The following is a 14304-nucleotide window of genomic DNA, read 5'->3' on the forward strand; positions in this document are numbered from 1 at the left end:
GCTGAACATGTTAGAAAATATGCTGTAGAGAGCCAGGAATAACAAATACCATTGAGTTGAAGGCCTGGCCTTCGTACAGGGTGGGGTTATAAATCTAACCTGTCATCCAAGAGCTATTTATTGACTATATATATCTGGGCATAAAACATCTATTATATATACAGGAATAATATTATTTAATGCCCAAAGTCTCTTCATATTATATGATTTAAGGTATTTTTCACACCTGGTATGGCTCTTCTGTCTCCTATTCATTTTGTAATAATTCTTGAAAATTCATATCCATGTCTGTAACTGGCAGAGCCATCCCTATCTGCTCTTGAACTTCTATCTTCTGCCCTTGAATCCCTGTAGCACTACCCCATACAAACTCACCAAATATTTAACTTACTATTCATTCAATGTTTATTATATACTACATTAGGCTGTGCTTGGTATATGTACCAGTCGTGTTTTTTGACTCTTTTCTTGGTTCTTTGATTTATAGGAGTTAGAGAAAGAACAAATCATTATGAAGGAGAATTGTTACTAAAACTACAAGAAGAGGTTGGGATTTTAATTGACCTATCAGGATAATAAAATTTAGAAAGACTCAAAGGACGAACTTCTTAGAAGCATGACCTTAAGATGTTAACAGTTGTTGTGACTAGTTATACAATCAGCAAAATAGAGAATGATAGTAATGAACAATTACTTTCCTAAATATGCTTTACTGTTGTACAAGTTAAATAATCTGTAAGTAGATACACATTTTATATACTATTTATTTATTATTATGTTGCTATATAATTTAGTATCAATGATACATTTTATGAATGTCTCTTGTTAGTTTGGATTTTAACCAGGAAAAACACCTTTTTCTTTGAGTCTTGGTCTTTTTACTTGACTATTTTTTACTTGATTATTTTCTCATTTTACTTGATTATTATTATGATTTGTTATGTCAAATCATATCTTATGAAATAAGAATCATGGCACCTGGGTTCTGGTATCCATTCTGACAATTGTGTGAATTTTGGAGACTCAGTTTACTTTTCTGGTTCTCATGATTTTCATGTGAATGGTGGTCAGCTTGGACAAAATGCTCTTTATACATTCCATGCTCATTTTCATCTTTTTACACTGGAGACATGTGTTTTCCCTCAGCAGGACCTTAGCTATTTCTCAACAATGACTACATTCTCCTGCCTCCTTCCCAGTGATCATAATCTCTGCATGCTTGCTCACCCCATTAGTCCTGTGCCGACTCACCCTACTCACAAGGGCAGGACCTGTGGCTGTTCTTGCTCCTACCCTAGGCTGTGGGTTGCTGGCCATGAAAAGTATACAAAGGAGCTTGTGGGCTATTAGTTCAGGAAGTGACAGTGTAACGACTGTGTGTCGATGAGACTAGAGAGAGACTCATACTAGCAGTGCCGACAAGGATTGGAGGGAAGACACTGTATGGGTCTCTGAGTTTGGGGGTCTGGGATGAATGATGGCGTCAGACAGGTGGCCCTTTGTGTGAGAAGGTCTAGAATTGTAACTGTAAACACCTAGAATATCAGGATACCTGTTTTATTTGTACCTCAACAACTTCTAAAAATAACCTTCATTTGGTGTTTACAGGAAGTGTTTTCTACTTTAGGAAAATGATTGAGGCGAGTCTCCATTTGGATACAGAGAAACAAGACTTTTATTTGCTCATCCTCAACACATAAATATGATATGCATTAAAGGACAAAATCCAGTGTCGCCCTGTCTCTTAATGTCAATAAGAAAACTCATTGGACCTTCTCAAAAGTGACTTATTAATATCTGAAATTCATCTCATTTTATAATAGCAAGTTTAAAGAATAAAACCCCTAATTTCCTTGAAGATAAAATATCTGTATCTGGATAAACTTTAGATAAAATAACTAGAATAATATCAAACATCAGATCATTTACTATATGGACTACTGAATGCTTCACAAGGTGAGGAATGCCAAGGGACCTAAAAGTTGATACCAAGCAGAGGCTGAGACACAGAGGAATGAACACTAATAGCTCTTCTAAGTGCTAGTTCTCAATACCTTGATGTGTATCAACAGAGAGAAACTGAAGATCTGTCCTGTATCTGCTTTAGGCTCTTTAGACATGTCTCAGCACTGACTCAGATGAAATTCTACGGATGCATGTTTATTAGGTCTGGAGAAAGCCTTGTATGATGGGTGGAACAGGCTTCCTGTGAAATCTTACAGGATGTGAAGTCATTGAAGGTTTTATAATAATGAAAGATTATGTTGAAATAGGAGACACTCGAGAGCAGTGAACATGAGAAAACACGTTTTTAAGAAAGTGAATGTCCACATACTTCCCCTGTTGTCCTATAGTTGAGGGCTCTCTACTTTCTAGTACCTCGGTCTCTATTCAGTCTCCATCTACAGCCTACCTTAATTCAATCTCAATTCATGACTCAGACACCTCCTAGTATGAGTGACCACCCCTCTGTTAATCAGGATATTTTCCTCTTATTCAGACATTCTGTTACAGAATTGTGAGTGTGAACTGGAGAAGGAAGGCAACTATGAATATGCATAAATGTAGTATGGAATACGTTGGAAGTGAAAAATAGTCAATATCACAGGGATTTAAATACCTGATGAACATCATGTATAGTCATGAATCTTTTGTTTTTGCCTGATTTGTTAATCTGAGAATAGAACATTACAATGAGGGGGCTGGTGACATGTTTAAATCCTGTTGCAGCGCACACATTGTGATATCTTATTGATTTGTATTATTTTTGTATGTTTGAAAAATTGGATTATGCTATACTCTTCATTCACAATGAGAACTTTGTAATGATGTTAGCATATTATCACAATTTCCTCCTCATTTTCTTAATTCTTGTAAGTTTAGTTACAGCCCAGTTGGCTGGATCAATGGATAGAGGGAATCACTCGGTGGTGTCTGAGTTTGTATTTCTGGGACTCACTCGTTCGTGGGAGATCCAGCTCCTCCTCCTGGTGTTCTCCTCTGTGCTCTATGTGGCAAGCATGACTGGCAACATCCTCATTGTGTTTTCTGTGACCACTGATCCTCACTTACACTCCCCTATGTACTTCCTGCTGGCGGGTCTCTCTTTCATTGACTTGGGAGCCTGCTCTGTCACTTCCCCCAAGATGATTTATGACCTTTTCAGGAAGCGCAAAATCATCTCCTTTGGAGGCTGCATCACCCAGATCTTCTTCATCCATGTCATTGGTGGTGTGGAGATGGTGCTGCTCATGGCCATGGCCTTTGACAGATATGTGGCCATATGCAAGCCTCTGCACTACCTGACCATCATGAGTCCATGGAGGTGCATTTTGTTTCTGGCTGCTGCCTGGGGCCTTGGCGTTATTCACTCATTGTTCCAACTGGCATTTCTTATTAATTTGCCCTTCTGTGGCCCTAATACACTGGACAGCTTTTACTGCGACCTCCCTCTGCTTCTCAGATTGGCCTGTGCAGATACCTACAAGTTGCAGTTCATGGTCACTGTCAACAGTGGGTTTATCTGTGTTGGCTCTTTCTTTATGCTTCTCATCTCCTATGTCTTCATCCTGTTCACTGTTTGGAAACACTCCTCAGGTGGTTCATCCAAGGCCCTCTCCACTCTCTCAGCTCACATCACTGTGGTCATTTTGTTCTTTGGTCCAACACTGTTTGTTTACACATGGCCACACTCTAATTCACAGATAGACAAATTTCTTGCTATTTTTGATGCAGTTCTCACTCCTTTTCTGAATCCAGTCATTTACACATTCAGGAATAAAGACATGAAAGCAACAATGAAGAGAATATGTAGACAGCTTGTGATTTATAGAAAGATCTCATAAAAGATAAGATAAAACTGTCTCATTAACCATGATGCAACTTTGCATTTCTTTCCTTGATATTTTAGATTCTGGAAAGTTGAGACATAAAATATTGATTGGAATGTTATTAGTAACCTAATTATTATCTGATGAATATATCTATTTCTTTTGAAGAATGTATCATAAATACAGTGTATCCATTCATCTACTTTGTTCCTTTTAATTTCTTTTGGCAATGTTTCCAAGTATTTGGTTCACAGATCTTTCATATTAAAAATTATTTCATATTTTTGATGTACTTTTAAATAATATTGACTTTCATTTTAATTTATGATTGTTAGTTTTGAGTATATAGAAGTGTAATAGATTTTTAACTTTATATCCTGCAAACTTACAAAATTTCATTGTTAGTCTCTTTATTGATCATATAGGATTTTATTTACAGATGGTAATGTCAGTGAATTAATATATTTTCAAATTCTAATATAGATTTATTTTACTCACTGTTGTTGGTTTATTGCACTTGTTAGATCATACAGTACAATGAGGAATAGAAGTATTTAGAAAACTATTCAGTCTTTCATCATTAAATCTGATGCTAATTATAGTTTTTTTCATTGGTTCTCTAACAGGCTGAAAAACTTTTTAATTTACTTTTTTTGAAAGATTTTTAAAACAGAAACGAATGCTGAATTTTGTAATATGCTTTCTTTGTTTTGAATATCAGGTTAATACTGAACTTTTATAATGAGTCTGGAAGTATTTGCTTTTCCTAAACTTTCTGCCAAGAGTGCTGGAGAATGGATGTGACTTATTCCTTAAATGGGAAAGCACTTAAATATTTTTTCCAAGTCACCCTTAAGCAAATCTGGACAAAGGTGATATATAAACTTTGATATGTGTAGCCTGCCCCCTGGTGGTAACTAGGTTGGAATACTATGCCAAAATGAAGTGCTTTTTGCTTCCAAAATATTAAGTGGCCCAGAAAATTTTGCCTCTTAGTGGTTGATGTGATGCTATAAAGTACAGCAACTTGTCCTTCACTTTGTAGACCTCTTGACTTGTCCAAGACCACTACTCTTCTAGAAATGTCACTGAGGTGACAGGCCCTTGAATATTTTTGAGGTTCATTTTTCACTCTTTGATATGTGTGTGTGTGTGTGTGTGTGTGTGTGTGTGTGTGTGTGTCTTAGCCAGATATTTAGAGTGTTTACTACATATTGCTTGGCAGACCAATTGATATATTAGCAATACAACAAGTGATTGAGGGGTTCTTTGGAATGGAGTAGTAACTAAGTTCACTGCAGATTAGATTATGACATAGGACTTGCAACCTAAGATAGGACAGCAAAGTGTTATTTTTGGTTCTGGCTGCTGAAAATAAGTGTTTATAGTGATCTTCACCAGCAGGAATAGGGGAAAAAACATTTGCCAGGTTAATAGTAACAAACTAGGCATCAAGGAGATTAAATACATCTGGGAACAAAGCTGCAATCAAGTCAGCACTTGTTCAACTGTCTTTCTATGAGATTCATTTGTCTTCTTCACATGCCACTAGGTGATGTGAATAAGGACATAGTAGAAATTACCCACTATACATCTTTTTTTTTTTTTTTTACGACCACAAGTGATTTGTTATTATTTTAAAAAAGAAACAAAAGGGAATATAAATTCTGGAAGATTTTTAAATCAATTTAACACTATTATACATTTAAAGAAAAAATTTTCCCACAAACATTCCTTCACAAAGCTAGTAGTTTCATATTTACATAGTATTATTTAGCACTTTTAAATGTTAATCTGAGATTCAATAATGTAACTTCAGAAACATAAAAAATATAGTTCCCTTTAATGGCTATGCTTCCATTTTTGATGGAAGCTAGTTTACCCTACATGTATAACTTTAAAACTTTAAAAATGCATAACAAATATTCAGTCAACTTTATAAAACCATTAAGACAGAAGGCTGTCAAACAGACCAGGGGCCTCATCACTTAGGTCTGAATCTTCACCTACTCTTTCCCTTTACAACTGGATACAATTAATGCAATCAAGAACACCCCGAGAGAGGCCCAATTACCAAAACAGCATCAGCACTGAGGACCCAGAACTTGTGAAGGAATGGGTGTGTCTGGGAGACAGGATACTGATCTTCAGGGGCATCCGCATCACATCTCTTTGGCACAGAGCGTCATGGGAAGTTACATTGCTTTCTATAAGTCATTTGGCTTCCATAGATAACACACTGGGAAGGAAGATTATAAATCAAGTAGCTAGTATGAAGGACAGTAAGCAGAAGTATCACACTGAGAAATGAGGGTGCGTGAGGCCCACTTCTATCTCTTCTAGTTTTATAATTAAAAAGAACCATCTGCCAACATTTCTAATCCCTGCCATTGAAACAAAAATAAAAGTACACAATAATAATTGTTATAAGAATATAATCAAGAGGGAAAACTAGTAAAGACAAAAGCATATTCAGTGGATTACTTGGGTGTGCTCCAAAAACTGTGAAACCAGAATCTCTTCCAATTGGACCAAAAGCTTTATTTAAATTTGACAGGAAGAGCAAAGTTACAAACAGCAAGGCAATCAAGATGAAAAATATTTCAGGGAACACAGCACCACAAAATTTCATTCACCAGCTGTTTTCAATGAACTCTAAGTGCCTCTCTTTTCTACCTGATGGTAAGCTTTCTTCAAATTGCTTTTGAATCCCATGTTGGCAAAGGTCGACCAGCTTTACTTTTTGGTTTAATGTTCTGAATATGTTGCTCCACTTCTTCATTGCCTTCTAAGGGTTTGTGAGCAGCTGCTTCTAGTGCCTTTTATTAGATTTAAAGGTAATGCTGACGTGCTGTAGGCTGTGTAAGTTATAGCTGCCAACATTACAATCTGGGTCAGAGAACTATGGGGACTGGCGGCGCAGCTAACCCACGACTCCTTCCAAGGTTCCAGCAGGAACTTCACTCTTCCCCACGCTGCAGAATTTCTGTTATTGGGAGCATTCAGTGGAACAGAACCACCAACTAAAAGAAGTACACAAATCACAGCGGATCCCAAAGTGCGTTTGAGTGCTGTTTTCATTTGAGCGCGTTTACTAGTATCATCATCATCCTCTCTCCATAGTAGAAGCAGACGAAAGGAGTACTGAAGAACACACAGAACCATACAATGGGACACAAGGGGTTTCCGAGGTCTCAGTCCGGTGGACGGCAGCCCCACGCCCTGGGGCCCCAGCTGAGGCAGACCTTCAGGAGGAAGGGTGCCATGCAGGGAAGCAGCTGGCGGCGTGGCGCAGGAAGCAGGGGAGGCCCGCCGTGCCTCTTTCAAGCTCATTGTTCTCTGCAATTGCTCCAGGAATTTGAGACTGTGTCTGGTTTACTCTTTGGGGTGTAGAGGCAGTTCTCTTTGCTTAGACCAGGTCACTGGTAAAGTAAAACTCCTATCTTCTGAGTCAGAAAAAAACATGCAGGGACTCTGTCATTTTCTGAGTATGCGAATTCCAACTATGAATTTCAGAACTCCTGAAAGGATCACAGCGGCTCTGGGATACCTGTCTTCACAAATTAGTATAAATTCAGAGCCAGAGTTGAGTCATTCTCTAAGATTCTGGTTAATTTTCCTTCCTCGGTGTACAAACACACTGGTAAATAATCATGACTTTGACGAAAGTTTTGAGAACTGTTTATGCTGTATTTTATTTTATTTTATTTTAGGGGGGAGTCCTTTATAAGGTACTTTTCCAAGGAGACCCAGTCTCATTAAAAAAAATTAATTGACCCATAATAATTATATATATTTATGGGATATAATATAAAGTTTTGATATATTGTGAAATGATTAAATCAATCTAATCAAAATACATCACATATTTATCTTTTTTAGTGATGAAATATTTAAAATATAGTCTTTTAGTCGTTTTGAAATACACAAGACACTGTTCTGTTCCTCTTGTCTAACTGAAACTTTGTGCCCTTTGATCTATGCCTCTCCTTTCCTTATCCTCCAGTCTCTGGTAACTGCCTCTCTACTCTCCACTTCTATGAGTTGATTTTTTAGATTCCAAACATAGATGAGACCACGTGGTATTTGTCTTCTGTACCTGGCTCATTTTACTTCCTGCCCTTTTAGGTTCATCCACATTGTTGCAAATATCAGGATTTCCTTCTTTTTTAAGGCTAGCTAGTATTCCTTTGTGTTTATATACCATTTCCTTTTATCTGTCATCAACTGATAGACATTTAGGCTGATTTCATATCATGGATATTGTGAAAAAAGCTGTAATGAATGTGGGAACACAAATATCTCTTGAAAATTCTGTGTCTTACCCTTTGGATACATACCAGAAATGAGGTTATTGTATTTTATGCTAGCTCTATTTTTAGTTTTCTGAGGAAACCTTATACACTTTTCCAGAATGGTTGTTCTAATTTACATTCCTACCAACCAGAAGTGCACAAGGTTTTTTTCCCCCGATGTCCCCACCAGCATTTTTTCTTTTGTCTTTGTGATAATAGGCATTATACCAGGTGTGAGATGGGGTCTCATTATAGTTTTTTTTTTTTTCAAGAAATAATAAGAAATTATATTAGAGGATCAGTCAAAACCTGGAATGAAAGGAAGAACAAGAAAAGAACGGAGACCAGATTCTCTACAAAGGGAAATATTTAACAAATCGACAATGTATACATGCTATTAAAATTAAATTCCAGGTAGTAGACTGATTTTATTAGTTATTGCAATTTTGTTTTTGTGTGTGTGTGGGGGGGGATTGAATGGAGAGGGCATGCTAGGCAAGCACTCTCCCAACTAAGCTATACCCCCAGCCCACCTTCACTCCAATTCTTCACCTTTTCCTGCATCTACACAACTTGTCATGAAACTTTGTAATAGATACTGAGATCCTTCTTTTAAAATTACTGTATCAAGTCATAACAACATATAATATAAAATAAAATCTACCTGTTTTTAAGTGTATCATCTGATAAGCATAAGTAAATGTATACAGCTGTATTATCACCACCACAATTCAAATATAGAACATTTCCATTGCCTTAAAAAGTATCCTTATGCCCCAATCTCATTTTACCATCTCCAGCCTCAGGCAATGACTACTCTGATTCATGTTACTATAGCTTTGCTTTTTCTAGAATTTCATATAAATAGACATACAGCCTATAGTCTAACACATCTGGCTTCTTTCTCACTTAGAATGCTTCTGAGACTCAACATACTGCGTGGTTCACTTCTTTTTTTAAAAAAATTTGTTCTAATGAGTTATACATGACAGTAGAAAGCACTTTGTCACATCTTACATAAGTAGAGTATGACTTCTCATTCTTCTGGTAGTATATGATATAGAATCACCCTGGTCGAGTAGTCATATATGCACATAGGGTAATAATGTCCTATTCATTCCACTATCTTTCTACCCCCATACCCCCTCCCCTCCCTTCACTTCCCTCTGCCTAATCCACAGTATTGATACTTAACTGATGATGAACATTTTTCCATATACCTGTTGCTCATTTGTATGTTTTCTCTTGAGAACCATATATTTAGGTTATTTGCCCATTTTGATTGGATTATTTGTTTCCTTGCTATTGAGTGTGTTTCTTACATATTTTTAGGTATTAGCCTCTTATCAGATGTATTATTTGCAAATGATTTCTTTTAGACAGTGGGTTATCTCTTCACTCTGTTGTTTCCTTTGCTGTGCAAAACCTTTTAGTTTGATGAAATTTTGTTTTTGCTTTTGTTGTCTGTCCTTTTGGGTTCATATTCAGGAAAGCATCATCAAAAAATGTTGTGGTGTTTCCGCTATGCTTTCATCTAGGAGCTTTATAGTTTCAGGGTTTGCATTTGGTCTTTAATCCATTTTGAGTTTATTTCTGTATCTAGTAAGAATTAAGAATCCAATTTTATTCTCCTGCATGTCCATTTATTCCACCACCATTTGTGGGTGAGACTATCTTTTCTCCACTGTGTATTCTTGGTATCTTTGTCCAAAATCGACAGTGTGAGTTTGTGTCTGAGTTCTCTGTTTTTTGATTTATCTTATCTTTCATTGGTTGATTTTTCTGTTTTCATGCCAGTATCATGCCAGTATGACTTTGTAATAGGTTTGAGATAATTCTTCTTGTTTTGTTCTTTTTGCTTGAGATTCCTTTGGTTCTTAAGGGTCTTTTGTTGAAGAATGACACTGAAAATTTGATAGATATTTTACTGAAACTGTATTTGGTAATATGGACATACTAAGAATATTAATTCTTCTTAATCATAATCATAGAATATCTTACTATTTATTTGGGTTATCTAAAATTTCTTTAATCAATGTTTTGTATTTTTTGGTATACAGATTTTCACTCCTTTGGTTAAATTTACTCCTAAATATTTTTTTTTTTATGTTATTGTGAAAGATAATAATTTCCTAAATTCTTTTTTCAGATAGTTCATTGTTAGTGTAAAGAAATGTTACTTTTTTTGTATGTTGCTTTTGAATTCTGCAGCCTTATTGAATTTGTTTATGAGTTCTAACATTTTATTATTGTAGTTGGTGACAGGGGTTTTCTAAACTTAAGATCATGTAATCAACAAGCTGACTTTCTTCTAGCTTTATGACTTGAAGTCTTTTTTCTATTTCTCTTATTTAATTGCTGTAGTACTATGTTGAAAAGAAATGGGGAGAGGGGCACCCATGTCTTACCCTTGTCTTGTTCCTGATCTAGAGAACAAGCTTTTAGCTTTCACCAGTGGTTAGCCATGGACTTGTCATATGTAGACTTTAAGTATTATAGCACATTCCTTCTATGCATAATTTGTTGAGAGGATGTTGAATTTTGTCAAATGCTTTTCGTGCATTTATTGAGATAAGCATATATATAGATATATAGATATATATATATATTTGTCTTTCACTCTGCAAATGCGGTGAATCACATTTATCAATTTGCACACATTGAACTTTGTATCACAGGGATAATAAATAGAGCACAACAAAATAATAATAGGGATTTTATTTTGGTACTGGGGATTAAACCCAGGACCATTTCACAACTCAGTCACATCCCCAGCCCTTTTTTTTTTTTTTGTATTTTATTTAGAATCGGGGTCTCACTAAGTTGCTTAGGGTTTGCTAAATTGCTGGGGCTGAACTTGAACTTGAACTCATGATCCTCCTGCCTTAGCCTCCTGAGCTGCTGGGATTACTGGTGTGTACCACCATGCCTGACTCAATAATAGGGAATTTTAATACCCCATTTTCAATAATGACATATCATGTGGACAGAAAATCAGTTAAGAAAACTGGATTTCAAAATGGACCTCACAGAGCTGTACAGAACATTTCTTTCAACATCAACAGAATGCATATTTTTTTTTTCCACAAGAGCACAGAGGATATTTTCCAGGGTAGATCACAAGTTGTGACACAAACAAGTCTAAACAAATATAAGAAGCTTGAAATCATAGCCTGTAACTCTCCAACCATAATAATATAAAACTAGAGATTAATAATGGGAGAAATCATGAAAAATTTACAAATATGCTTCTGGACAACTATTATACAAAAAAAGAAATTAGAAGGACAATTTTTAAAAAAATTGATGTAAATGAAAATGGAACCAAAGTATCAAAATATATGGGATGCAACAAAAGTGGCATCAGATTTTACACCCACAAGAATGCTTGATTAGACATAATAACAGATACAATACATTTCAAGGCTAAAAGCATTACTGCTTTAGTATCCAAACCACGTGGTGGTGATACAAAGCTGTATAAACCCCTAGATACCCCTTTATTTCTTGCTCTCTTGCATGTGTTTATGTTCTTTCTTTTTGTTTGGAAAGCTCACACAATTCATTCCTTTTGCTCACTTTCAAGATTCACCTTCCATTGCCCTTGGAAGACTTTCCAGAACCCATTCTTCTGTGATCTTGGATAAGTTTTATCTCTTTATTTAGTTTTCCAATTATTAGATTTTATTACTCTCTTTACAGGTCTAACTTCCATTAGAAGGTTTCTGGAGAGCAGAGACTCGTACTTGTCTGTGTATGGGTAGCACCCAGCACAGTTTCTGGTTCCCTGTAGCCACTCAGTAAATATATCTTGAATTAAACTCTATTTTGAGGACACTGACTTGATACTGCAGTATTCTTATGTTTATTCTTTTTTATATAGTTAAGAAAAATGAGTTTTAATTACATAATTATGTAATTATCCTGGAGTATAAATGAACTCCATAAATCTTCTTTACATATTTTATCTGCAGTCCTGTCTCAGTCTTGCTCACTCTCTCTCTCTCTCTCTCTCTCTCTCTCTCTCTCTCTCTCTCTGAATATGTAGTGCACAAAAATACACAGGGGGCAAGTATGTGCAAAGCTGGTTAGATGTGCAGGCTCTGGATCAGATTTACTGGTGTCAAATGCAGGGTCACCAATTGTAGGGTTAGGGCAAAGATTAAGTGGAAAATATACTGCTTTGCACAGTCAATACATATGAAACACCATATTTGCCTTTATTTTAAACCATGGATTTAAATGATTAGCCAGACATCTTACCTTGTTTGGTTATGTCTCAATATCAGATATTTGTTACCATTTAATTTATATTTCTACTCAATATGCTTTTTCACTCATTATGTTCTCATAAACCATTTTAAGTTTTTCCTGATCCAACATTTTCTTTTAAAACTGTTACTACAATGGAATATTACTCAGCCATAAAGAATAATAAAATGATGGCACTTGCAGGCAAATGGATGAAATTGGAGAATATCATGCTAAGTGAGATAAGCCAATCTCAAAAAAACAAAGGAAGAATGATCTCGCTGATAAGCAGATGATGACACATAATGGGGGGGAAGGGGCAAGAATGGAGGAAGTAGGGACTGTATAGAGGGAAAAGAGGGGTAGATGGGGTGGGGGGGAGGGAAAGAATAACAGAATGAATCAAATGACTTTACCCTATATAAATGTATGATTACACAAATGGTATACCTTTACTCCATGTACAGAGAATCAACATGTATCCCATTTGTTTACAATAAAAATAAAAAAAAAAAAACTGTTACTACAGAAAATTAGCATTTGGATGACTCTGTTCAGACTAAAACTAACATTTCTAAGATATATATTAGTGTAATCACTGATATTTATGTTTTATATCATTGCTAATTAATATTTTTGTGGACGAACAGGTCATGAATATTTCTTCCATTTAGATTTGGAAATTTTGACTTTATTTATCCCATTGCTTTTTTCCTATTTGCCATGAAATAGTTGATAAGCAGATAGACAAAGCCATAGATTGTTTTGGCAGCTTCCAGCTAAGTGCCTGTGATGAGGTCATGGTTTATTTTCTTAATGTACAGCTAGTTTTAAAAGCATAAAATTGTTGAATTTTTTCTTCCTGTTATTTTTTTTTCAGTTAAAATTTGCTTTCCTTATTATTGGGCTTCATGGCGAAAACCAAAAAAGTCTGAGGAGGAGAAAGAAGTGATAATTTACAGAAATAGATGTCACCCCCAAGTGACCCATTAAGCACCTTTCTCCTTAGTTGCCTGGGGAAAACCAGCAGGATGCTAGAAGACAATTCCCATAACAGACTGATTTCTGTCTGGCAATGTCCAGGTCCTCTGAAGTTCCCCTTGGTCACTACCCAAGTTCAATTAGTGCTCTTAATTAACTACCTTTACTGTAGCAGCATCTTGTGTAATTCTTTACACAGGAGGGTATTATGCAACAGACTGAAAACTTTCTGAGTTCTGACTCCCTGAAGATGCAGTTGCGTATGCCCTGAGTTGGAGGAACAAGTTTTCTCTCTTTTATTGTGTTTCAGTGTTAACAATGTGAGTGCGCTGATGGGATTTGAACCTGGCACTGGTACTGAACGTTGGCCTCCAGATGAAGGGTGGTTAGAGGTTTTGTACCACCACTTGTTTATCAAGTTTCGATTTTGATTTTATTTATTTATTATTTTAAAGTTGCAAAATAAAACAGAATTTACTAGTCATCCAAAGATCTTCAATGTGACTTCCCATTCCAGGCATCCACTCTTCCTCTTATACATCATTACCCTAGGTACATGTATGATTACACAAATGGTATGAATCTGCATTGTGCACAACCATAGAAATGAAACAATGAACCTCATTTGTGTACAATGAATCAAAATGCAGTCTGTAAAAAAATTTTAAAAAAGTAACTATGATCCTGATTATCAATTAAAACTTCCTTTCATTTTTACAGCTATCTTTCTTCCCAGTATGCATTCTAAAACACTATCATTTAGTTTGCTCATTTTTTCATCTGATGTGTTTTAAAAATCTTTCTAAGTTATTCCTTCCGTTTTTTTCTTTCCCTTCATTTATTTGTGAAACTTATATCCAAATGGCACTTGGATCCAGAGGTTTGACTAGACCGTTTGTTCTGTTTATAGGTGGTTTTTGTGTTCATGCATAGAAGCATATTTATAA

The 14304-nt window shown here is 35.8% G+C and overlaps 1 protein-coding gene and 1 pseudogene across 1 annotated transcript; one reads left to right on the forward strand and one right to left on the reverse strand.

Moving 5' to 3' along the window:
• The first annotated feature begins 2906 nt into the window (after positions 1 to 2906).
• Positions 2907 to 3845, forward strand: LOC124977483 (olfactory receptor 4F3/4F16/4F29-like). Its single transcript, XM_047541055.1, has one exon. The coding sequence runs from the start codon at positions 2907 to 2909 to the stop codon at positions 3843 to 3845; it is 939 nt and encodes a 312-aa protein (XP_047397011.1).
• A 1932-nt stretch (positions 3846 to 5777) lies between these two features.
• Positions 5778 to 7163, reverse strand: LOC124976429 (lysosomal cobalamin transport escort protein LMBD1-like; annotated as a pseudogene).
• Positions 7164 to 14304: the final 7141 nt, after the last annotated feature.

The sequence above is a fragment of the Sciurus carolinensis genome, chromosome 2, assembly GCF_902686445.1.
Source record: "Sciurus carolinensis chromosome 2, mSciCar1.2, whole genome shotgun sequence".
NCBI classification, from domain to species: Eukaryota; Metazoa; Chordata; class Mammalia; order Rodentia; family Sciuridae; genus Sciurus; species Sciurus carolinensis.

Bases quoted from the DNA above. Each gene is read 5' to 3' on its own strand.
- LOC124977483 (XM_047541055.1), top strand. From the start codon at position 2,907: ATGGATAGAGGGAATCACTCGGTGGTGTCTGAGTTTGTATTTCTGGGA.